At 41.1% G+C, this 26,518-nt stretch overlaps 1 protein-coding gene across 6 annotated transcripts in view; it reads left to right on the forward strand.

The window, feature by feature from the left end:
- AFF3 (AF4/FMR2 family member 3) overlaps positions 1–26,518 on the forward strand; it is a 628,365-nt gene that overhangs the window by 387,358 nt on the left and 214,489 nt on the right. For all 6 annotated transcript variants that reach the window (XM_030920551.1, XM_030920547.1, XM_030920549.1 and 3 more), the window contains one exon: positions 16,267–16,347. In XM_030920551.1, coding sequence (XP_030776411.1) covers positions 16,267–16,347 — 81 coding nt within the window. The remainder of the gene's footprint in view (positions 1–16,266; positions 16,348–26,518) is intronic.

Raw genomic sequence — 26,518 nt, forward strand, 5'->3', positions numbered from 1 at the left:
GAGCTATGATTGCACCACTGCACTCCAGCCTGGGCGACAGAACGAGACTCCACCTCCAAAAAAAAAAAAAAAGAAGACACATTATGTTGTGTTGGGAAAGATGCTCAGTGAAAAAGAATATATCAACAAACAGTATGACCTTATTAAATATACATATATTAATATAATCCCCATCTTAGTGCATGTATATAAAAATCAGATAAGTACCCAGTGCTTACCACTGTTCACCATTGACATTATCTGCAGGTGTTAGGATCCTGGGGGTTTCACTCTCCTGCATTTGCTATTTTTTTTTTTGCAATGTTTAACTTTTTAACCAGAAGCATATGTTATTTATGTAAGCAGAAAATATTATGGAAATACATTTTCAATTAAATTAAAAACTAAAATGAAATCATGTGTCCCAAACCCACCAGGGATCACATATGAAATGAAGAACTTCATTGAGTCAGGAATAGAGACCGAAAATACTGAGACACAACAATTAAGTCATGAAGAAGAATAGAGAGCAGAAGTTGCCCTGAGCCCTCCATGTGACTCCACCAAAGTCAGAGGAAGCTGCTCCAGGCTGGGGATTCCCAGAGACATCCCACTCTGCTTGTGATCCCAAATGCCTCCAAGATAAGCAGCTCACCCTTTTTTGTGTGTGTGACAGAGTCTCGCTCTGTCGTCCAGGCTGGAGTGCAGTGGCCGGATCTCAACTCACTGGTAGCTCCGCCTCCCAGGTTCACGCCATTCTCCTGCCTCAGCCTCCCGAGTAGCTGGGACTACAGGCGCCCGCCACCACTCCCGGCTAATTTTTTGTATTTTTAGTAGAGATGATGGGGTTTCACCGTGTTAGCCAGGATGGTCTCGATCTCCTGACCTCATGATCTGCCCGTCTCAGCCTCCCAAAGTGCTGGGATTACAGGCATGAGCCACGGCCGGTTTCCTGATGCACAGTTTTAATGGTTACTATGTTATATTACATTATGCTAAATTATGCTGCTTTGGGTTACAGCATGTGATGTTACATAGTGTCATATACATGTTTACTGTCTACCTCATTTTACCAGAATGTAGCCACCTGGAACAGTGCTTAGCACAAAACACCTATGGAATGTTTGTTGACAGAAATTGTGAAAAAGTTTATTAAAACCAAAATCTTCCCTGTGGCTTTAAACCACACATAGTGTCTTTTCCACAAGCCAGCCCCTCAAATGTCTGACACAGAATCCATGCCCTTCTCATGCTGCTTCTTTGCCAAAATGCTAATTAGACCCGTCAGACCCATGCAGCAACTGTTCGAATATAGATCTGTTGCATTTACATGTATTTGTTCATTGTTTATGGCTTCTCTCCTCTCATGGTGCTTACACCTCCTGAGAGGAGGAGCCACGTCTGTTGTATTCTGCTTTGTTTCCGAAGACCTAGAGTAGCCCAGATGTTCAAATGTGCGTTTGGTTGAACGCATGCCTGAGTGTACAGGTGCACTAATAGAAACTGAACTGATTGGCTCTATTAAGTCTCAGACTGTTCAGCATGATCGTTAGACTTCTTTTCAAAACAGGGAACTGCATCTGTGTTGTCAGTGAACATCAAGGGATAAAAATATTCGTCTGAAATTTGTAGGTTGCCTATTTGCCCTTGAGTACTAAGAACCTTCCTTCTCACCTTCTCATAGAGACTCTTGCAAGATCATGTTGGCTCCCTCTTTAAAGACACATTTAGCAACTGAGTTCAGGCTCTCACCTTCTTTAGCCATTATTAATTTAGTGTCTTCCTCTTTTATCTTTATATATTTGCTCCCATAGAATATCTTTTCCCAACGGATAAGTACTTTATCAGGCTATACTAATTCAGTCTTCTAGAAAACTGTTTCCTTCAAATAAAAGCAGTTGTCATCCTGTGTAAATTTTGGTCCTGACTTCCCTTTTCTTGAAGATCTATGAACTTCTGGGGGGAAATGTTTTAATATTTTCCTTCTTATTCTTAAGGGTAGTTTAACCTTATTTCTAAAAAAGAAGAAAAGACAAGATGGTTTTTCCAAGGCTAACCAGCTTTCCTACAGCCTCTGGATTTGACTGTCAGTATCTGGAGCACGTTAGTCGACATTTTCTGTTTCCTATAAAGTCATCCTGCCTTTCACATTCATCCTTAAGACCCAGAGACATCCCCGCTGGCCTAGGGCAATGCCATTCAGTGATGTATAAATCACCTCTCAAAACTGAGAAAAATACTTGCATAAGGTTAGTAGAAGCCTGCTCATTTGGAAATGATTTAGCCGGGAAACATTTGAAAAGGAGAAAGGCATGTGCCTTCAGCAGGATTGGCCCAACCTTCCCTCTAGTAAGCCAGAAGTCCCACCCGACCGGGGAGTTTGATCCTGGCCCCAGTAGTTTCCAGGGTTTATTCTTGCCCAGGTTTGTCACCTTGCTCAGCCACCTGCCTGGACAGTAATCATTGCTTTGTCATCATAGCCGGGTGGCCTCGCCTTATGCTCCCAGCTTGCCCAACACGTCCTATACTACAAGCCGGTGCCTGCAAGGGTAGTGTATAGGCATGAGAGCAAAGCTCCTGATCTGTAGAGCCTCAAACTAGAAAGAGGATGCTGATTTCTAGTAACTGTCCCTTTCAAGAAAAAGTCCAGACCCTGAGATAGCATTCTTCCTTCCCTTTATGCACATGCTGCTTTTGTGGCGAAGGGAGTTAAGGAAGCAAATTATTGTTTAATAAGCACATTTTTATTAAGCCTTCTATTTGACTATGAATAATTAACCAGTTAAATATTAAATAATTAACTGAGTAAAATAGATTAAAAAACAAATTCATAAACGTCTTCTATATTCATCCCCTTTCCTCACTAGGTGGAATCCAGAAGCTGCCAACACTAGTTATAAAGGTAGTAATACAGCAATTATTTTTTATGAGCACCTGCTGTGTGCCAGCTATTATGCTAGGTTCTTTGTATATTTATCACTAACCACTCAGGTAATCCTGCAAGATAGGATGATTAATACCAATTTACAGATAAGGACACTAATAATCAGAAAAGTGAACTTGCCCAAGGTCACTCTACTGGTTTATGGCAAGGCCAAAATTATACAAGGTTTCTCAGATGCGGACTCCAAGCCTGATCTCTTCTACCTCTGCTTCTCTCCAATTATCACAGGGGTTTTATTGAATGCACATTTCCACATTGTCTGTGGAAAGGGGTTCAGGAATGGGTTGTATGGAAAACATGGCCAAGAATGTAATTTTCACCCTCTTCTCCTTCCAGCCTCCACAGTCTTCTGGTCTGTCCCAAATAATGCCATCTTTTCCTTTAAGTATATATGAAAGAGTGGTTTGATTGTTGCAAACCACAGTTAGTTCAACGATCATCTATTTGTCTGTTAAGAAGGCTCACTTCTGGGTGTTTGTGCTACCACTGAAAGGTATTATGTGAGTCAGAAATAAAGTGTCAGTGGCATAGTTAGTAACGTGCATTTTCCCCGAGCCAGTCAGAAATTTGGCTCACTTTTTATAAACCTCAAGTTAACGTGATTTGGCTCAGAAATGACAGCGATGTGTCAGCCCCAGATTCAGAATTTGGGAAATTCTCTCAATGCCCCTCAAATGTTTTAATTTTTTTTTTTTTTTTTTTTGCTTGTCAAAAAAAGCATTTTTAAAATATAAAATTAGACCAATTATTGCTTCTCCTCATGAGCACGAGATTTGTATGAGTGCCAGAAACTAGCAGGTGTGTGTATATTGCAGCAGGGGCTCTGTGGTGAAGTTGGAGTCACCTGGGTTTAACAAGAGTCACTCAGTCCATGCAGCTGTACACTCAGCAGCAAAACCATCTTCCTAAAATTCTGAAAACCCAATCTAAATGTTACCACTTTTAATATTTTAACGCAATGCTTAGTTCTAAAAACAATCTCCAAGTTAAAGAATGAGAACCATATTACTTTTTAAACACAAGTAATAAAATGAACATTGAAAGCCAGGTGGATCAAAGAATAATTTTTTTTAATGTTTCATTTTTATTGTTCGAAAAAGTTTCAAGTAAATAAATAGAACAGGAATGTACTTGACACAGAGAGACAGTAAGACAGGTGACTCTCATCCTCTGCCCCAAAAGAAAGCTGGAAAAATGCAAAACGAGAACAAGAAGTCTCCAGAAAGGTCCAAAATTAAGGGATCTAGCATGAAACAAACTTTTAAGGTGAGGATTGTATCTTGACTTTTCTTAATGTTCTAATCCTCTCTGTGGAGAGTTCAGTTTCCAGGGATAGCTGAAGTCAAGGAGGTGAAAGGTAGGGTCTCCAATGGCATGGAATTGACTTCCTTGCAATAAGGAGCGCTTTTGACGATGCAAAGGAAATAATGAAAGGCTGGATGCCCTGTGGCCTCTGCTTTTAGATAAGTGAGAATCTATGGACCCAAGGAGCAAGTGTGATGCACAGGTCTGAGTTACCCTCAGCGTTTCCAGTTTGAAGGGCTACTTTAGTACTTGTCAGTCTGCAAAACCTGAACTGAAAGCTTCCTCTCAAACTGATTCTATTGATTGTTACCCCATTTTATCCCTTGGTGACTAACCTCATCGCAGGCAGGGGCGGAGTTCAGAAGCTCAGGCATTGCAATGAGGTAGATGAATCAGCGTCCCATTCTGAGATCCTGTCATCTTGTGGGTCGGTATAAGACCAGAAGACACGTGTACAGCTCCTGGGAATCCCCTTCTCAGGCCTGTTTCAGTTCAAACTGGACCTATTCCTGGGTTTTCAGACCAAAGAAACAAGATTTTGCCGTGATTTTTGTTAACCCTCTTTTTTGCAGTCTTTTTGGTTATTTGCTCGTTTGTATGTGTGTCTGAATCAGTTGCAGTTTTGGTGTCTGGCATGTTAGCAGCCTGTGCTATACTATGAGAAATAGATATCTTTTAAAGGCACTTTTTTCAGCAGCTACTATTTTCCTAAGTTTTCCATCAGTAGTATTTCCATCCAAATGCTAATTATTGTTGTTGTTGTTGTTGTTGTTGTTGTTGTTGTTGTTGTTAAAGACAGCGTCTTCCTCTACCACCCAGGCTGGAGTGCAGTGGCGCAATCACAGCTCACGGAAACCTGCAATTCCTAGGCTCAAGAGATCCTCCCACCTCAGCCTCCCAAAGTGCTGGGATTGCAGGCGTGAGCTACTGGTCCTGGCCTTTTACTATTGTGAATCAATATGAATGCATTATATTTATTACTTTTCAAACACTAGGGTTTTTGTTTTGTTTTGTTTGACTATAGAGTGGTCAAAGAAGGTTGTGAATTTTTGTTGATTGAGAGGCCAACTTAAAGGTTTTGAGTGTGACTTACTCGTCCTGAGCCTTCAAGCCTGACCCTGGAATCTGTTTTTAAAGGGGAATGTCGGGTCTTTGCCCACAAATGCCAGGAATGGATTGACAGGCAGAATGCACTCCGCGGTCCCATTAGGGAAGGAATGCGTTTCTCCCCCTTGATCTTACTCCAAGGCTGCCGCCTGGTGTCCCAGGTACAGGCCCATGGGAGTGCTTCCTCTTCACCAGGTACAGTGGCATTAGCTGCCGGCATTTAGATGAAATGCAGTGTAGTAAAAATTACCATGTCTGTTGTTGGCAGCACTTATCTGATAAGAATGTCATAACACGAATAATATGTGTGAAAGAACTGAAAAGCTGAATGATTATTCTGATACAGAAACTGAAAATGAAATCATGCTCTGATCAGCAGCCACTGCCATAAACATCAACGTTGGCATCTTGCATTTTTATTCCCGAGTCACAGAATTCATCCCGTGTCTTGTTTAGAAAACAGTAAGTTTCTGAGCACAAAGAATTCTGGAGTTAACTGCGGTCATCTGCCAGGCAGATCCCTCGATCCCGGCAACAGTCATATATGCTTGGTGAAACCAGTGTAATTTCTTGCTACCATTCTTTTACAGGCAAGAAAAGAGAATTACAGAGAGGTTCAATGCATTCCTGTTTTTCTGACCATTGTGCTAGGCCTTTGAGGAGTTATAAGAGCATTATTAGACATGATCCCTTCCCTCAAAGAGATTGTAATCTAGTAGGGATTTTTAAAATGTTCTGATATTTTAACATATGACAAGAAAGCTCCCAGCACTGAGTAGCATGTAGTTGCTAAATCACTGGCATTGGCCAGGCGCAGTGGCTGACACCTGTAATCCCAGCACTTTGGGAGGCCAAGGCAGGTGGATCACCTGAGGTCAGGAGTTTGAGACCAGCCTGGCCAATACGGTGAAACCCCGTCTCTACTAAAAAATACAATAATTGGCTGGCGTGGTGGCGTGCGCCTGTAATCCCAGCAGCTCAGGAGGCTGAGGTGGGAGAATCGCTTGAACCTGGGAGGCAGAGTTTGCAGTGAGCTGAGATCATGCCATTGCACTCCAGCCTGGGCAACAGAGCGAGACTCCATCTTAAAAAAAAAAAAGTGACATTGATTATATATAAGTGGAGGGTAGAGAGGGCTCGCTCAGGGTAGTACAGGTCACCTTCACAGACAGGCCAGGATGAGAAAGAATGCAGAGGTAAGTGAGATGGAATAACGTGAAAGGAAAAGTGAAACAAGGTGGGGGCAGGAAAGCCTGGGGCAGGACAGGAAGTAAGCCATCAGGCTTGGGGAAGACCTTGTCTAGAAAAGCAGCAGGCGGTAATGCCACAACGGTCCTTGATGGTGCCATGTGACAGAGCATCTTGAACAATTGAACAGGGGTCACTGGAAACTTTGGAGCAAAGGTGACATAGTAACTGAGATGGAACACTACTGTGGTAGCGACAGACAAGGGAGAGAGACCAGGAAAAGGGTGTTTCTCCTTACTTGTTTTAATAGGGAAATTAAAACATGGTTTAAATTTTTTCTAGTTGAACCTATTTGTAAGCTAAATAGACTTTGCAGATCTTCAAAGCTGCAGTTTGCACTCGAAGATTTAACTTCAGGCAAAAATTCTATTTTTGTGTATTCTCTCCTTTGGTAACAAAGAGCTGCTATGTGAGGTGGGGATGCCCGAGGCCTCCTACCAGTTGTCCTAAAACAGGCAGAGGCAGCTGGCATCAGAAAAGTGGTCAGCTACATGGAGGGCATTGTGCAGATTGAGCACATGAAAGTCTATGCACCATCAGGGTGTGGGTTCTTGGAGACTGGCATCAGTCTTGCTGTAAAGTAGATGTGAAAATGAAAACTGGCCCATGTGCCCATGACCTTCTAAAAATTGGGATATGGAGGATAGAGAAAACGTTAGACAGTTATGAAGAGCAATATTCTGTACCCTTATCATTTAACCATCTATTCTTTGATTTTAGGAGAAAAGTGAGTATATTTACTATAAAGAGTCTTGGCATTATAAGTCTATACAAGGAATAAGAAGTCACCTGAATGTATCCCTTGAGTAACTAGACATCTGTGTAGGGAGAGGGGACTGGTGGTGCTGTGTTGAGGCAGATATGTGGATTCTCAGTTCCATCGCTTGGAGTATCTAAAAGGCTGCCTTCAGCGAAAGGCGGGACTATGTTTACTATGTTTAACAAAGCACACCCTGCACAGCCCAAAATCCTTTAAACCTGGAGTCACCACAGCACATGTCTCTTGCAAGGACAAGGTTGGGGGTAGGGTCACAGATTAACAGCATCTCAAATACAGAACAAAATGGAGTCTCTTATGTCTACTTCTTTCTATATAGACACAGTAACAGGCTGATCTCTCTGTCTTTTCCCCACAGACTCCCAACAACTAGAGCTCAGAGTGAAGCTATATTTCTCATTTTAGAGACAATTCAGAAACTCAGCTTGATATTAATCAGTGCTGTCTTTTATTGAATGCTTAAATGTGAGGGGAACTATGCTCGTTTCTTTGTATATGTATATATGTATGATCTAATTTAATCTTTATCATGGGCTAAACCATGGGATAGTTATATCCTCATTTCCTCTGGTTCTAAGACACCGCAAACTAAGATCTGATTGATCATAAAGTCCACAGCTTGAAATCACAGTAGTTTGCTGAGCTTGTGACTTACCTAAGCTCAGGAGGCTAGCAAGTGATAGAGGAGGAAATGGAGATAGTCTATTCGCCCTTGATTTTCCCATGCAATTCTAGTGTGAAATTTTAATGTAATGGATAATCAATCTTATAAAAGCATTGCACCTCATAAATTACATTTTATTTTGTATATATATTACCTAACGTATTTTGTATTTGTATTACATTACACATGTGTTAAAATAATCCGTATAAATAATTGTTAAGTTTTTGGAAATTCTTACCGACCTGAATGTTTTAAGTAACCATATTTTCTTTACTATTCCTTCATGTAGTTAGTAGAATTCGTTAGATGGAAAAATCACACAGAAATGCTTAGGTATAATTAAAGCAAAATTAGCAAGCAAGTTTGCATTGAAATGTGGATGTTTGGTTCAATTCAACAAGTTTATATAGAGCACTTACTATGTAAGATGTTCCAGTCTACACAAAGATAAGTAGATAATATCCCTCTCAGAGGAAATTTATAGTCCTTCTTTAGGCGATTATGTTTAGTAAATCCAAATGCTCTTGAAAGGGATTATTAGAATTCCTATTTGGGGATTAGGTCTAGTAAAACTGAATGCTCTTAAAAGAGATTATTAGGATTCCTAAGTATTGCTTTTATTTTACATTGGAGAAAGAGCATTCAAAGAGAGAGAAATGGTTGGGTGTAGATTGAAGTACATATTCATAAAACTACAACACAAAACAGAATGTAAGAGAAAAAGAAACACGTGCTTTGGAGGAGCATGAGCAGGGAACTGTCCTATTATATTGGCATAGAAGGGAAATCTGCAAAAGCCTCAAGACATAAGTGATGTTTGAGATGAGCTTTAATGGATAAAGAGAGACCCAGATACTTATGAAGAAGGGCATTCACACGCTAAGGGGATGGTGTAAGTAAAAGCAGAGGCTAGTTTTTCTTGTAGGTAGAGTATTTGCAGAGCAATAAAAAGGCATGAAGCTGAAGACTGGGACCTTATTGTAGAAGGTCTTGAGTACTAGGGTGAGGCTTCTGAAAGTAAATGCAGTAGAGTGGGAAACAAATACTGGACTGGGATAAAGAGTTATCTGGCCAAACCTAGAAACTGAGTGACCTTGGACTAATCATTTCATCTTTTTGAGCTTTACCTTCCTCGCTGTACTGTGGAAATGGTAATTGTTGCTTTAAAGGTTGGGCATAAGTGACACAATGCATGGGGAAGTGTTTTGAAAACTAAAACTTAACAGGAGGCATCATCATCATGTTCAGAGTCACCATTGCCATCATCATCATCATTGTGATGTGATGATGCATATGAAGTTTTCTTGTTTTTTTTTTGTTTGTTTGTTTGTTTGAGATGGAGTCTTGCTCTGTCACCCAGCCTGGAGTACAGTGGTGCGATCTCGGCTCAGTGCAACCTCCACCTCCCAGGTTCAAGCGATTCTCCCGCCTCAGCTGCCCTAGCTGGGACTACAGGCGCCCGCCACTACACCTGGCTAATTTCGTATTTTTAGTAGAAACAGGATTTCACTATGTTGGCCAGGCTGGTTTCCTAACTCCTGACTTCAGGTGATCCTCCCGCCTTGGCCTCCCAAAGTGCTGGGATTACAGGCATGAGCCACTGTGCCCGGCCACCTATGAAGATTTTTAGGGCAGTGAAGTTTTTCTGAATTAGGAAAATTCAGTTTGCGGCAGTGTGGAGGGTGGACTGCTGACAGAAGACAGAGAACCAATCAGGATGCTATAAGAGTACTTCAGGTGAAAGATAATGAAGGTGTGATTAGGATGGCAGTTCAGGTAACAGAAAGGAGAGAAAGGTAAACACACTGCAGAGATTCAGTGCTGAATGTTCAGTATTTGTTCAGAAACAAAGTGAGCACCCATTCTGCTCCAGGCTCTGTGTTAGGTGCTGGGCCACCAGACAAAAATGACACAGCCTTGAGGGGTTCATCCCAGGTCAGAGGGGAGGCACAGATGTATAAACAAGTAACCACAACAGAGGGGAACAAGTGTTCTAATAGAGACCTGTACGTGGGAAATGTGGCACGAAGGAAGGTTAAGTCAACGGCGGCTTGGTTTGGCCAAGTGAAGCCTTCATAGCAAAGGAGGAAATGGAGCTGGGTCTTGACGGATGAGTAAAAAACTCAGAAAAGAGTGGGAGGTTGGGACGTGCTACCAGTACATGCAAACCATGGTATATTCAGAGGATCTCAGCTTGGGAGGCTGCAGTTAGGAGCTGGCTAGAATGTACAAGGTCTTGGATCCACTTAGAAGTAGCCCAGGATATGGTAAGTCCAGCTGCTGGGTGAACTTCAGCAAATCACTTAACCTTTTAATGGTTTAGTTTCCTCATCTATAAAATAAGAAAATAATAAATCCTACCTTTCAGGGTGCATATGAGAATTAAGTAAATCACCTAAAGCATTTAAAATCATGCATAATATATTTTAAATGCTTAATAAATGAGAATTATTGTTGTTATTATGAGAGAGGGAGTAAAAGAGAAGGAATCTGGGATAACTCCAGGTATGCTGACTTGAAGAGTTAATAGATGTTGCTGCCATTAACCAGGATATAAAACAAGGAGAAGAAATGTTTGTGTGGTGTGTAAGTTTAGCTTTAAACATGGTGAGTTTGAATCGCTCATGAGCACCCAGGTTGAGAGGCTCAGTAGGCATCTAGAGTGGGCACATTAGACCTGGATGTGCTTTTAGGCATCACTAGCATACTAAATGGTTTTTAAAGCCACAGTAAAAAGCTCAGCAAGGCAAAGAAGGGTAGTGAGAGGAAGGCTGAACACAAAACACCTGAGGAACAGTGAGAGAAAAGAAGTTTCAGCAAAAACGAATGAGCATGAGATCTCCAAGAGTGGCGCTGGGCCAGGAGTACAGTGTGGGAGCCGGGGGAACGAGAGTCAGGAGGAAATGAGCATTTAAGGACATCCAATGACCTTGACAACAGAAGGGCTTAGGTAAGGGCTGCTTCTATTGAAAATGGTTGCTAAGGTCTTGGAAATGTGAAGGTGAGTCATGAGTTCACAGGTATTCGTTTCATTAATCTTAAGCTTACACACACACATGCACAATATTATATGGACTGCTATGTGTATAATCTGCAACAAAAAATCTTAAGTCAAAAATAGAAATGGTAGATGAGGATGTCAAAACAGCAAGTATAAAGACTTCTTTGAGAATGTTAGCTATCAAGAGAAATAGAGAAATGAAGAGCAGCTGGAGGAGGAATACAGGGTCAGGAAGGGCTGAGGCCTGAGATCATTTGTCAGTCTTAGGGGAATAAGCCAGTGGAGAAGGAAAGATTGACGTTAAAGCAGTACCAGTGGGATACTGATGGAACTAGATCCCCAAGGACAGAGGAACAGACAGACAGACGGCGCAGGCAGGCATCAGTTTGGAACTCTTGCCTCTTCCAGTCAGACCAGAGGGAAGGCAACAGGGTCAGGCATGAACACCCACAGGTCTGTCCTTGGGAAACATTTACACTTAAGAGCCTTTGTTTATTCAGTGCCATAGGAGGCAAGGTCACCTGTTGTGAGAAAGCAAGGATCAAAGTGAGGCTCAAGAAAAATCACCAATGTGGAAAGAGTGTCTGAGGAACTCAGAAAAAGGAACAGACTAGGAATGAATGCAAGGACTGCCCAAGCCACATGGCCCAAGCCACCACCAGATTGCACAATTGCCTTTAAAAACCAATAGAAAGCAGGAAGGTGGGTAGGGCAGAAGGTGATTTTGGAGGGAGCCATTAGGCTGATTTAAAGGGGTGGAATGAACAAAGAAAGATGCAGCTCATCTTTAGTGAGGATCCAGAACCACCTGGCGAGAGCCTCAAAAGAGAAGGAAAGGAGGGCCCAAGTTTAGAGAAGTCAGTGTCCTACTTCTGTATCCCACCATTGTGCACAGTTACCTTTTCCTAAGGAGCCCAAGCATAGAATCAGAGAAGCCAGAATGGGAGCTTGATCCAGAATTGGAGACATGAGGGCTTGATCCAGGTGTGTATGGACCTACCAGTGATTCTCCCCTGTGTAGGAGAAGCCAGCTAAGATGTTTGCAAGATGGCTGGTGTTGGGTGTTAAATTTCTTTCTTTCTTTTTTTTTTTTTTTTTTTTTGAGACAGAGTCTCGCTCTGTCACCCAGGCTGGAGTGCAGTGGCCCAGTCTCGGCTCACTGCAAGCTCCGCCTCCCGGGTTCACGCCATTCTCCTTCCTCAGCCTCCCAAGTAGCTGGGACTACAGGCGCCCGCCACCACGCCCGGCTAATTTTTTGCATTTTTAGTAGAGACGGGGTTTCACCATGTTAGCCAGGATGGTCTCAATCTCCTGACCTCGTGATCCACTCGCCTCGGCCTCCCAAAGTGCTGGCATTACAGGCATAAGCAACCGCGCCCGGCTGGATGTTAAATTTCAAGAGCAATTTAATATGCCAATTTTTACCTGATGAGAAATAGGGCTTGGAGATTCCCTGGAATGAGCTGGCTCAGAGTCGACTAGGAAAAGCCAAGATTCCGAATCTTCAAGACAAAGTCCAAAGGTCAGAGTTAAAGTCAGGGTTGTGAAGCCAAAAATTTGAGGGAAGCAGAGATGGACTCAAAAGAAGAACATGTCGAGAAGGTGAAGTGAAACGCTTGGGGGTACCCACAAGATTGCCCAGTTGCCTTTAAAAACCAATAGGGGCTGGGTGTAGCGGCTCACACCTGTAATCTCAGCACTTTGGGAGTCTGAGGCGGGCGGATCACCTGAGGTCAGGAGTTTGAGACCAGCCTGACCAACATGGAGAAACCCTGTCTCTACTAAAAATACAAAATTAGCCAGGTGTGGTGACGCATGCCTGTAATCCCAGCTACTCGGGAGGCTGAGGCAAGAGAATCTCTTGAACCGAGAGGCGGAGGTTGCGGTGAGCCAAGATCACGCCATTCTACTCCAGCCTGGGCAACAAGAGCAAAACTCCATCTCAAAAAAAAAAAAAAAAAAAAAACAATAGTAAGCTATCATGAAGACAGGGAGGGCAGGAGACAATTTTGGAGGGAGCCATTAGTCTGATTTAAAGGGATGGAGTGGACAGAGAAACATGCATCTCATCTTTAGTGCATCTTTAGTGAGGGTCCAAAACCACCTGGCGAGAGCTTCAAAGGAGAAGGGGTATTTGCATGAGGTCAGCAAGCTAAGAGAATGTGTCATCTGCCTTTTGTGGAAATTGCTTTTGAGGTTGGGTGGTTACTGGATGGATGAACAGGTGAGTTGGAGGGAAGGAAGGAAGAAAGAAATGGAAAGATTGATTACAAGCATAGCTGGAGTTAGAGAAGAAAGACTGATAATAGACACAGCCAGAACCGACACCCTAACTTTCAAATTCAGTAGATGCTGAACTGAGCACTTTGTGTGCATAAGACACGGTCACAGTGCCTGCCAATGCTGAGTTTTCAGGAAATGTTCATACAGGGAATGAGTGGGTGCTCAGGGATGGACCGTGATTAAGATACAACTATCAGGAGGATGGTTTATGCCCTAAAGAATCACAGCTCAGCCAGGTGCGGTGGCTCACGCCTGTAATCCCAGCACTTTGGGAGGCCGAGGCGGGCGGATCATGAGGTCAGGAGATCGAGACCATCTTGGCGAACATGGTGAAACCCCGTCTCTACTAAAAATACAAAAAAAATTAGCCAGGTGTGGCGGCGGGCACCTGTAGTCCCAGCTTCTGGGAGGCTGAGGCAGGAGAATGGCGTGAACCCGGGAGCCGGAGCTTGCAGTGAGCTGAGATCACGCCACTGCAGTCCAGCCTGGGTGACAGAGTGAGACTCCATCTGAAAAAAAAAAAAAGAATCACAGCTCAATGGTATCTCAAAGTTTGTCTGCTATTCCACTCTTGGATAAATGGTGTATTAAACAGATGTGAACCTGAAAGTGTCAGTTGTAAGAAGCTGTTGGTCTAGGAAGTGTTCTTTTGAAAGTACTGTTACTCATTTTTTTTATGGACTTTTCATTTTTTTTATTCCTGAGTTTCTGGAGAACACACTGAAATAATAGTTTATCTTTTTGGATTTTAGCTATAGTCGGAGATAAATTGCACAGATGTGAGGCATTCTGATACACAGAGGGAGTCTGTATGCAAAGTTAACATAGACATACTGGGGTGGTATGTGTAAGTCTGATGTTTAATCATGAGTAATTAGTTTGTACTTCGCCATGTTGGCCCCTGAGGATCTTACGGTGTAAACTGTGTAAGCAAAAGAGTGATTGCAAAGGCAGCTATTGATTGGCTGATTAGCAGTGGGATGGACTCAGGAACACATCAGACAGTCAACAGAAGAGGAAAAGGACAATTGGTTTAATAGTTTGTAATTGATGAGTAATTTCTCTACAAAAGCTTTGAGGCCACTTATAGCAAAAACACATATCCTCTCCAGTATTGAAAATGGAAGAAGAGAATCAGAAACTTTGTAGAGGAGAGATGGCCCTGTGGGAGAGCCGAGGTGTAGAAAATCCGCTTGTGTCTTCATGGCTTTCTTAATTGAGTAGCGACACTCTGGGTAAGAAAATTGACCAGGTCCTAGACGAGGTGGCCCAACTTTGAGAATGACGAATAGTTCCTTGACTCTATGGACAGATATACCACTGTGGACACAAACTTGACAGTCCTGCTTCTCAGCCTCCTCAAAGGGAGACCAAGGCACCAGCAGGACAGAGATGGGAGGAGAGAGGGACATTTTAAACGGTCACTGGATCTGCCTTTGCTTTCCTGGGTGAGCGTTGGTAACAGCAGAATGGAGAAGGGACACCTGGAATGCATATGTGCCTGACCCACCTACTGCCTGTGTCACGTGTCGTGGTGTGGGAGAGATGATATGGGGTCAGTAAATCCTTCCCGCGTGGCTTTGAACACACTCGCCCTCCCACGGCTTCCTGTGTGGGTTCTGCATTATCTGAAGTGCTGGGGGAGGTGAATGACCCGAGAAAAGAAGGCGCACGACCATTCCCAAGAGCTCTTTCATTCCAAAAGCCTGACAGGATCCCTTTTCAACACCCACCCGCCAAAGGGAGGTAAGGAAATGTCCTCACCTCAAGAGAGAGAACTTCTCACTTTTCTGAAAATGGATCGACCACTGCTTCTGTGCTTGCTTAGGTTTGGAAGTGCAGGCAAATCAAGAAATAGGGTTCTGTCAGGCCCAGTGGCTTATGTCTGTATACCCAGCACTTTGGGAGCCCAAGGTGGGCTGATTGCCCGAGGTCAGGAGTTCGAGACCAGCCTGGCCAACATGGTGAAACGCTGTCTCTACTGAAAATACAAAAATTAGCCAGGCATAGTGTTGGGCACCTGTAATCCCAGCGACACAGGAGGCTGAGGCAGGAGAATCACTTGAACCTGGGAGGCGGAGGTTGCAGTGAGCTAGATCGTACCACTGCACTCCAGCTTGGGTGACAGAGTGAGACTCCATCTCAAAAAAAAAAAAAAAAATAGGGTTCAGATCCAATTCGTAAACGCCAAGTTGGTGTCCTAGTCATCAGAAATCAATATAATTCTGTAATCATGTATTGATTGGAGCTCTCTTCCGGAGATGAAACTGAAGGTGAATACTGGAAGTGAATAAAACAACCCCTCTCTCCCTCTCCCAAGGCTTAGAGAAAGTGTATCAAAAAGTGTACGAGAAATTATTCCATGTTAAGCTCATGTTGTGTTCTTACTGCCGTGTTCTAAGACATGACACCATTCTCTCTCTGTATTTCATAGGCGTGATTGGTTTTTTCACTCTCTGTGAATGACATTTTTCTGAAGACCACAGTGATGTATGGGCCTTATTGAGAACTGATACTTTATTTCTAATTGTATAAATAACTCCTCTAATAAAGATCCATAAAGTTAAAAGTACCTTATGCATTCCTTTGGAGACACCCTGTGAATTTTGTGGGATCAAGTCCAAGTCCCCTTCATGTGGCATTTTCCATAGAACTTTTGCTGCTAGATTGTCCCTTTACTCAGCGCTTTAAGTGAAGTGAAAATAGGACGGCCTTGCAAGCCTTTTTGAGGTATAAAGGGAGCATGGGGAGAGCCAAGGAATCAAGAATTGGTAAAATTAGGAAATGAAATCATAAAAGTGGATTTCACATCCTTTTTTTTTTATTCTTTCAGCCTTTGTACATTTCTTACCCCTTCCCTGCCTTATGAAGGCCCGCTTGTACAGCCACTTTACATATCGCTGATTTTGAATACTGTCTGTATCATAATATTGTTTGTTTTTTCTCCCGTGCTTTAGGAGATGACCTGGCTTCCACCACTTTCTGCTATTCAAGCACCTGGCAAAGTGGAACCAACCAAATTTCCATTTCCAAATAAGGTGAGATCTTGCATCCCTCAGGAGGAATATGCTTTACTCATGCAGGCATTTCTAGTGGGCAGTGGGTTTACCCATGATTGTCTTTTCTCCTGTAAATATTCCTGCCAGAGGCACTTGAATCTGATCCTTAACAATTTGCAAGCACATCCGTATTCATTTATGAAAGGGGGAGAATCAAGCCTCCAATCTTACTTACCTACACTTCTCTGCAAAATGTGATACTACTGTAATTATCATTTTATCTAAAAAACATTTGTGAAGTTGAAATGCATCTTATAATCATTTTAAACATTCATTGTGATGTATAAAATTGTATGTCCTGAATTTTTCTGAAAAGCTGTTATTAAATTAATGATGTATCTTAAAATCAATGTCTTAGTGTTGAAGACGTGGTATTTAATTTCCCTGAATATCTTTTTTAAAGCTTAAGTTATTTTCTAGGACTTAAAAAGAGGTATCTATATTTTCTAAGGAAAAGCACACCAAAAAATTGGCCACAAAATAAATGACTATATACATGAGTCTAATAGAGTTTCTTTGATTTGAATAACTGACACATACTACATACTTATTATAAAGAATCAAATTATACAAATGGGAAGAGACTAAAATCTCAACATCCCTGGCACTCCAAGCCAGAGATTATTTCCCTACCCAGAGATTACTATCAAGAGTTTATGTGCCATTTCAGTCATTTTCCCTGTGCATTATAGGCACATATATACATGTGCAATTTTTCCAATTCCTAAGTTGTATGGTACTAAAAGTATTTTTTCCAAAAGTTGATTTTTTTCGACAATATGTATCATTACTGAATATCAATATCACAGCTTTCTGGTTGGGCATGCTGGCTCATTCCTGTAATCCCAGCACTTTGGGAGGCCAAAGCAGGTGGCTCAGTTGAGGTGAGGAGTTCAAGACTAGCCTGGCCAACATGGTGAAACCCAATGTCTACTAAAAATACAAAATTAGCCAGGCATGGTGGTGCATGCCTTTAATCCCAGCTACTCCAGAGGCTGAGGCAGGAGAATCACTTGAACCTGAGAGGTGGAGCTTGCAGTGAGCTGAGATTATGCCACTGCACTCCAGCTTGGGCAACAGATGGAGACTCTGTTTCAAAACCAAACAACAAAAAAAATCAATATCACCGCTTTCTAAGGTGAATTATTGAAAGAATTGTTCATTGCTGTTATCACAAAGATAAATTCCATTCTAAGAGTTGATTTTTCTTACAATAAAATGTATTTGAAGACCTTTTCAAGTGAATAGAGATTTTCTTCATTCTTCCAAACAGCAACAAAATATTTTGTATGAATTTGCCATGCAAAATGAAGTTCCTAGGCTTCTAGCCCTTTCATTCAGTACAGGGGAATTTAGCTGAACAGTTTATTCGGTATGTACTTCCAGTGGCATCCTGCCATCCTCAGAATAAAATGCACAATGCTTACAATCTTTGTACATAATCTAGCCAAAATAATTCAGACCAAAATAGAATCATGGACATTTTTGTTATGTGTAGGTATCATGGTGTAAGTACAACTTTTTATATAGTTGGGCACATACAAAAGCATAGTTGGTTGTGACTTTTCCAAACATATTGTACCAGTTTGTTCTGTTTTGTTTCATGTAGATACTTACGTGCAAGTAATGATTTCTGAGGTCAAATTGAGACTTTAAATCATTAGCACAAAAATTTCATTTTTTAGCTCAATTGAGGTATAATTGACAAAAAAATGTATATATTTAAGGTAAACAACTTGATGTTTTGATATTGTGAAATCACCACCACAATCAAGCTAATTATTATATCAATAACCTCACATAGTTACCATTTTCTTTTCTTTTTATGGTGATGAGAACATTACCTCCTAGCAAATTTCTAAAGATCTACCCTCATGGTTAACCATAGTCACATTTCTGATACATCATTTATTATTCATATACACACATATGTATACACACACACATAGCATAGGCATTGTACTGCGTGAACTAAGCCAGACACAGAAAGCCGAACACTATACGTCATTACCTATATGTAGAATCTAAAATCGACACAGAAGCAATGAGGAGAATGGCGGTTGCTAGAGGCTGGGGACGGGACAATGGGAGTGTTAGTCAAAGATACAAAGTGTCATTTATGCAAGATAAATAAGTTCTGGAGATCCTCATGCACAGAAACATGACTATAGTTAAAATTTTGTATTTTAAAGACAGAAAATAGGCTGGGCGCAGCTCATGCCTGTAATCCCAGCAGTCTGGGAGATGGGCGGATCACCTGAGGTCAGTGTTCGAGACCAGCCTGGCCAACATGATGAAACCCTGTCTCTACCAAAAATACAAAAATCAGCCAGGTGTGGTGATTCACACCTATAATCCCAGCTACTCAAGAGCCTGAGGCGGGAGGATTGCTTGAACCTGGGAGGCAGAGGTTGCAGTGAGCTGAGATCCTGCCACTGCACTCCAACCTGGGCAACAAGAGCGAAACTACGTGTCAAAGAAAAAAAAAAAGAAAGAAAATAAGAAGTGTTTTATTTTTCACTTAAAAATACATTATTATCTATCAGGTAGGGCACAGAATTTCAAACTTCAATGAAAAGAAAAGTGTCTTATTTAGGACCACTATAGAATTTGCGTGGAACTATTTCATCTCTAGATGTTTTTGCCTTGTCCAAGAAAAAGTGATTTTACAAAGTGTAGGAACATTGCAGATTTTAATAATGCCTTTTTTCAAAAAGTTCACTATGAATACTGATAATTTATCTTGTACAAGTGAAACAAGACCGCATGAGGTTCCTATTTCTATTATAACAAATTGCCACAAACTTAGTGACTTCAGACAACACTCATTTATTATCTTATACTTCTGGTGGTCAGAAGTCTGAACTCTGTGTCACTGAGCTAAAATCAAGGTGTCAGCAGAGCTGCAATCACACTGCAGGCACCAGGGAAGGATGTATTTTCTTGCTGTTTCCAGTGTCTAGAGGCTCCCCCTGTCCATGGCTCATGGTTCACATCAGTGTGACCTCCACTTACCTCTTCCCCTTCTCACATCTCCTTCTCGGACTCTCCCGCCTCCCTCTTTCCCTTATAAAGACCCTTGTGATTACATTGGCCCTGCCCTGATGATCTCCCATCTCCACATCATTAATCACATTTGCAAAGTCTCTTTTTCCATGGGAGGTAACATCCTCACAGGTTCTGGGAATTAGAGCACAGACATCTTTGGGGGTGGCATTATTCTGCCTATAACCAAGAGTGTTACTAATTTTCACACAGAGTACACCTCTTTTAACCTGGATCTCACCAAATTTTATATTCTGACAGCTGGCCCTTGCAGTTCATTAATGAGACAATTAACCTTTGAGATGTTCACCATTTCTAGTGTGTAGGAGCTGAAACTGTTTTTGGAATTTGAGGTGCAGAATCTCCGAAATGACTAACAAACAATAGAATTGAGCCCTTATTAAGATTGAGGGTGCAATTTGACCTCACAAGAAAAGTCGATTTAACGGCGGGTTCTGAGTTACCAGTACCACTAAATTAATTAGCTGAATACTTCCTAGAATTTCCTCATTTTGTCTGGGTATTGAAGGATATCATATATAATAAAGTCAATTGATGATGAACTTGGCTATTTTCTATTCTCTGAGGACTTAATTTGGAGTTGCAATTCCCTAGACAAACGCCAGCAGACATTTCTGCCTCATTCTTCAAATCTTAAAAGTAATTGAATTTGGTAAAGAAAAGAATCCATGACTCCTTTAAATTGGCTGCCATTATCGGGTATTTCAACCAAGAGAGAAGAAAATGTATTTGCTTTGCTTTTTTCCTTTCATTTCTGCAGCAATCTCATACATTTTGAAATGCAAATAAAGAAATCAAAATTGTAGGGCATTTACCACCCTCAAGAAAGTGGATGTCCAAAGCTAAGGCCATTTTTCAAGCATTCACATAGCCATGGATGCTGTATCTGGTAGGTTCAGACATGGCCTGAAACTTCATTTTTTTCTTTTTCTTTTTTGAGACAGAGTTTTTTTTTTTTTTTTTTTTTTTGAGACAGCCTCTGTCACCCAGGCTGAAGTGCAGTGGTGTGATCTTGGCTCACTGCAACCTCCACCTCCCAGGTTCAAGCAATTCTCATGCCTCAGCCTCCCTAGTAGCTGGGATTACAGGCACCCACAACCACGCCCAACTAATTTTTGTATTTTTAGTAGAGACGGGATTTCACCACGTTGGCCAGGCTGGTCTCAAACTTCTAACCTCAAGTGATCCACCAGCCTCAGCCTCACAAAGTGCTGGGATTACAGACGTGAGCCACAGTGCCCGGCCCTGAAACTATTTTTGCTGATTGATTTTTAAAGCATTATACAGAAGAATTCTAGTATCTTGACAGAATTGAGACTCCTATTAGCTTTCTCTTCACCTATCACAATGAGAATGAAAGCCAGCAAGTGTGAAGGGAGAGTACTTTGAAGTCGGAAAGTTTATTATACATCTCCTTCTTTGGGTTGCTAGTGTGCTTCAAAAACTACCGCACAATTGTGTGCACTAAAACTCCATATTTAGCATTACCTCAAAATAAGCATTTAAATTAATTGTAAAACAAATTATTTCAACTGTTTGAGCTTTATCAAGTTTAAGAGTGAGGGTGAAGGCAGACCCAGCTTAATCAGATGGTAATTTTTCCTACCATAATTAGCTTTCCATGGGGTTCTGGAAATATAAGGAGATATATTTCCATTTCTTGCCTTTTGTAGTTCCAGCGATAGACTGATAGGGTAAGAGAAGTATGAGGGTGGAGCCATTCCCAAGTGGTTTCAAAAAGCCATTTTTAAGTAATGCCATCACAATAGCCTGTCCTGCATCAGAAACATGGCTAAAAAACTTCTGTATTTCATTCACCTAAGGTGTATTTTTTTTGTTTATGTTTTAAGATCCCTAAAATCAGGATTTGTTTTACAGTCGATGACATCTTCCAATTAATTGGCAGCAATTGGTAGTACATGAGATAATGCAGCCTCATACGATTTAGATGGCATGTTACATTTAATGCAATATGATATTTATTTTAGTATTTCATTGAAGAGTTTTCTCAGATACCAGGATACCTGGTTATTTCTGTCTTCAGCAAGATGATTTTAGAAACTTCGCAGCTAAATACCACATTTAAAGGAGTTTTAGGATTCCCATGTACCAAAAATAGTTTTGGTTTTGGGACTTTAGGATTTAATGGTGGAGAAAAATTAATTCCCATCTGTAGATATTCTTCCAGGTGTCGGGGAGTGGCTTTCCCTCTATGCACTTGACCTCCAGAATGACACGCATCTGTTGAGCAACGCTAACAAAATCAAAAGCAGCGGATTAACCTTGAAAATGTCCTGATACAGGATGACAGGCAACCTTTTTATACTTTCCTGTTCTGCTAAATTTTCTTCAATGAATAGGTGTTACAGAGCCATCCTTGGGTCAAGAAAGTAATAAAGGTAGCCTTCCTCATATGAGACTTGTTATCAAATTGTATACTTTAAATATGTGCAGTTTGTGTTATGTCACATACTTTTTGAAAACAAAAGTCATTGTTGAAAAAATAATTACTGTAATGGAAGTATGACACAGTGTAGCAAAAACATTAGAGTCAAGAAGATTTCAAAGCACAGGGTAACCCTTGAGTTTACCTGTGAAGAGCCTCGAAGGAAGAATGAAGTTTGCCAGGCAGGAGACAGAAAGCAGCAGGATGAGCATTCGAGGGGGAAGGGATCAGAACAGGATACACAGCTGGAAGTATTGGGAGTGACAGTCACCACATCACTTTCAGCCCTGGGTTCTAATGATTTGTACACATGTCACCACTCCTAACTTGCTGGACTCACTTCTGTAACCCTTAAAAAGCTTAGTAGAGAATCTTGCAGGCCTAGTAGAGTGCTCCCAGAGGAGGACAATACCAGTGCACAGATGGGGCTGGACCTCCCCAGGCACCTACCTACAGAAGACATTTGCAAGGGAAGAGAAGGCCGGTGACACAGAAGCTACACATATGTGGGTCTCTGGATGGGGTGGCAGGAGACACAAAAATGGAAAGAACTTCAGTGTGTGGTCCCTTTGGAGAAAGGAGCGTTGCTCTCCCTCTGTTCTGGACCCAGCCTTGCTCTGGCTCCATGAAGAATGAAGGATCTGCATAGCCTGTGGGGCCCCTGGGGTTTTGTAGCTGGCTGGGAAGAACAGTCCTCCTTCAAAAGCGGCAGCCCCAGGGCCCGAGGTTTGCCAGCAGACACCTTATCAGGGTGTCTGATAAGAGGACCTAAAAGGTGGGAGTGTCCTGGTCAGGTAGCTGACCCCTCCACAAGCAGGCTGGCCAAATGCTAGTAAGAATGATAATATGACATTTGTACCCACAGAATGGCACCGTTTAGAACACTGAGGTTATAGCCATTACTTTTGCGTTCACAGTTGTTGTTTCAATGTACCACCAAGAAAACATCAGCTGGCAACATGACAATATGTATTAGGGACAAAGTCTTTGATTTTATTCTTGCCTTTCCTACAGAAGACTTCCGCAGAGGTTTTTTTTATAGCAATTGCTTCCACCATTTTGAAGTCTCTCTTCACTCCCTATCACACAAAACAGAAATAATAATGGTTATGAATTACACAGGTGTTTTAGTTAAAATTTAAAGTTTACTCTCTATGAGATACATGATCTTATGGTTTGTAATCCTAATTCAGGTCATCTATAAGCTCATCTCTGGTTCTCTGCTGAAGAGTCAGTGATCAACAATCATGCTGTGGGTTTTAGGACACACCAAGAAATTAAAAATTTTAGCTGGGCATGGTGGCGCATGCCTGTAGTACCAGCTACGAAGGCAGGAGGATCGCTTGAGCCTAGGAGTTTGAGGCTGCAGTGAGCCATGATCGTGCCACTTCCCTCCAAACTGGGTAACAGAATGAGGCCCTGTCTCTAAAAAATAAATAAAATATGCCAGGCGCAGTGACTCATGCCTGTAATCCCAGTACTTTGGGAGGCTGAGGCAGGTGGATCACCTGAGGCCAAGAGTTCGAGACCAGCCTGGCCAACATGGCAAAACCCCATCTCTACTAAAAATACAAAAAATTAGTAGGGCCTGGTGGTGGGCACCTGTAATCCCAGCTACGCGGGATGCTGAGGCAAGAGAATTGCTTGAAACTGGGAGGCGGAAGCTGCAGTGAACTGAGATCACGCCATTGCACTCCAGCTTGGGCAACAAGAGCAAAACTCCATCTCTAAATAAATAAATCGATAAATAAATAAAATAATTCTGTTTTGTGTTAACGGTCTTAGAAAAAATTCTGATCTTTTTTTTCTTTTTTTTTTTTAAATGAGCGTAATGCTGGAAACTATGTCAATTACCATTCTTGTCCATTTGATGGTGTGTGAGTAATTCCCCTCCCTAATACACATGCCTCCAAATGGCCCAGATCTGCAGACAGCACAGAGGAGTTAACTAAATGGGGCTCACAGTATTTTTCACGTGCCAAAGCTAAAACTAACTCATGTCCAGATATAAACTCTTAAATTCCCTTGAAGAGAAGGAAAACATACCAATCTACGTGGAGGATTTAATTGTGGATGTCTTCTTAGTGACAGCATCTATCCAAAATAGGCCAAGATCAGCCTTACAGATGATATTTTAGTCCATTTCAGGAATGATATTTCATCTTCATATAATAATTTCCAAAAACTGAATCTCAGGGTGAGAGTTGAGCTTGTTCTTTTTCTTCAGATGAATAGCTCATTATTATCATAATTGAGGGAGGTTTACTGGGCATCTGCATATGACTCAGGCTGTTTAATAGAGTGGAAATCCCTTCCCGTCTCCATTTTCCTACCCAACCTCTGCCCACCAGGCTGGCTCATTTTATACTGTTTCAGTAGAATTTCTTTTTAAAGCAGACATTCGTACTTGGATTTGAGTATAACGCAAGTCACATCAAATGACACCCCTTACCCCATAACAACCTATACTCATGGAACAACATTCTGGTAAAATACGTTAAGCCACGTAATAGAAGTTCATTCAATTTCAATGGATTTTTGTTCCATGTGCTGGAATTTTAAAGGAGTTTTTTTGGATTTTACGTCCTGCAACTTTTTTTTTTTTTTTTTTACATTCCTCTTCACTCATTCTTTTATAAGTCTTTCATATTTTAAATTTTTTTTATTTTAATAGCTTTTGAGGTACAAGTGTTTTTGGTTACATGGGTAAATTGTGTAGCAGTGAGGTCTTGAGAGTTTAGTGTACCCAAGTAGTGTATGTTGTACCCAGTATGTAGTTTTTTTATCCCATGTCCCACTCCTATCCTCCCACTTCTGAGCCTCCATAGTTCATCATATCACACTGTGTGCCTTTGCATACCCATAGCTTAACTCTCACTTATAAGAACATATGGTATGTGGTTTATTTTCTATTAAATAAGAATTTTGCAAAGAAGGAGGATGTAAATCCTCAAAACATATTTTAATATTTTGTTTTAATGCAAGTAAAATCAAATTCAATCTGTATTTACCTGAGCAATAACTAAACTTAAAATACTGTGTAGTACTGGCTTTATTCCACTGCAGATAACCAGATACCGTACTAATCTTTTTATCCACCATTGTGAGATTGACAGCAGTTGATGTTTAATAGAGTGTTACTGTGGGATGATTGCCAAACCCATCTACAGGAAATGGGTAGAAGGAAGGTTTCATTCAAAGAAAAGTTAGATTAAAAGTCAGTATGATAATAGGTCAGTGGCATGAGTATAAGAACCCAAACCGTAAGTATCGGGAAGGAAGACGTAGGTTTAAATCTTCATGGCCTTGGATTTGGCCATGGATTCTTAGCTATGACACCAAAAGCATGAGCAACAAAGGAAAAATTTGGTAAATTAAACTTTATTAAAAATTTTTAGAATTTTAAATTTAGAAAATTTAGAACTTTTGTGCATCAAAGAACATTATTGATAAAATGAAAAGACTATTGACAGGATGGGAGAAAATACTGCAAATCATAAATCTGGTAACAGTCTAGTATCCAAACTATATCAAGAACTCATTCAACTCAACCACAGAAAGACAAACCAATTAAAAAATGGCAAAGGACTTGAATAGATATTTCTCCAAAGATGTGCAAATGACTGACAAACACATGAAAAGATGCTCAGCATCATTAGTTATTAGGGAAATACAAATCAAAAACTATGGTGAGATATCACTTCATACACACAAGGATAGCTATAATTTTTTAATGGAAAATAACAAGCATTGGCAAGGATGTAGATACATTAGAACCCTCAAACATTGTTGGATTGCAAAATGGTTTCACTGCTGTGGAAAATCGCTTGGCAGTTCCTTGAAAAGTTTAACATAGAGTTATTATATAACCCAGAAATTCTGCTCCTAAGTATATACACAAAAGGATTGAAAACATGGACTCGAACTAGTGTACATACCTGCATATCCATGGCAGTACTATTTACAATATCCAAAAGTTAGAAACAGCCCAAATACCCATTAACAGATGGATAAACACATTGTTGTATATCCATGCAATGCAATATTATTCAGCCATAAAAAGGAATGAAGTACTGGTATATGCTACAGAGTGGATGGACCTCAGAAACATTATGTTAAGTAAAAGAGGCCAGTCACAAAGGCCACATATTGCATGATTCCATTTATATGAAATATCCAGAATAGATAAATCCAAGAGACAGATGGAAATTGGTGGTTGTGAGGGGCTGGGGCACGGGGGGTTGGGGGGCAGGGGTATGGGGAGACCCTGCTTAATGGGTAACGGATTTTACTTCAGAGTGATGGAAATATTTTCTAACTAGATAGAGGTAGTGGTTGCACAACCTTATGAATGTACCAAATGCCACTGAATTGTTCACTTTAAAATGGTTAATTTTGTTACATGAACTTCACCTCAATAAAGTCATTAATACAAAAGAAAAATGATTGTGAAGTGTATTCCCAGAACTGCTTAACATGGACGTGTCCACCTTCGTGTCCATGTTTCTCGCTGAAGTAGCTGATAGAGATTGAGAGCGATGAATCAGTTCTGAATGACCAGTTTTAAACATGATCTCATGGTTTACTTGGGTTTTGAAAGTCACAATAAGTAAATTAATTGATGTTTCTTGTTCTTTC

Source organism: Rhinopithecus roxellana, chromosome 17, assembly GCF_007565055.1.
Source record: "Rhinopithecus roxellana isolate Shanxi Qingling chromosome 17, ASM756505v1, whole genome shotgun sequence".
NCBI classification, from domain to species: Eukaryota; Metazoa; Chordata; class Mammalia; order Primates; family Cercopithecidae; genus Rhinopithecus; species Rhinopithecus roxellana.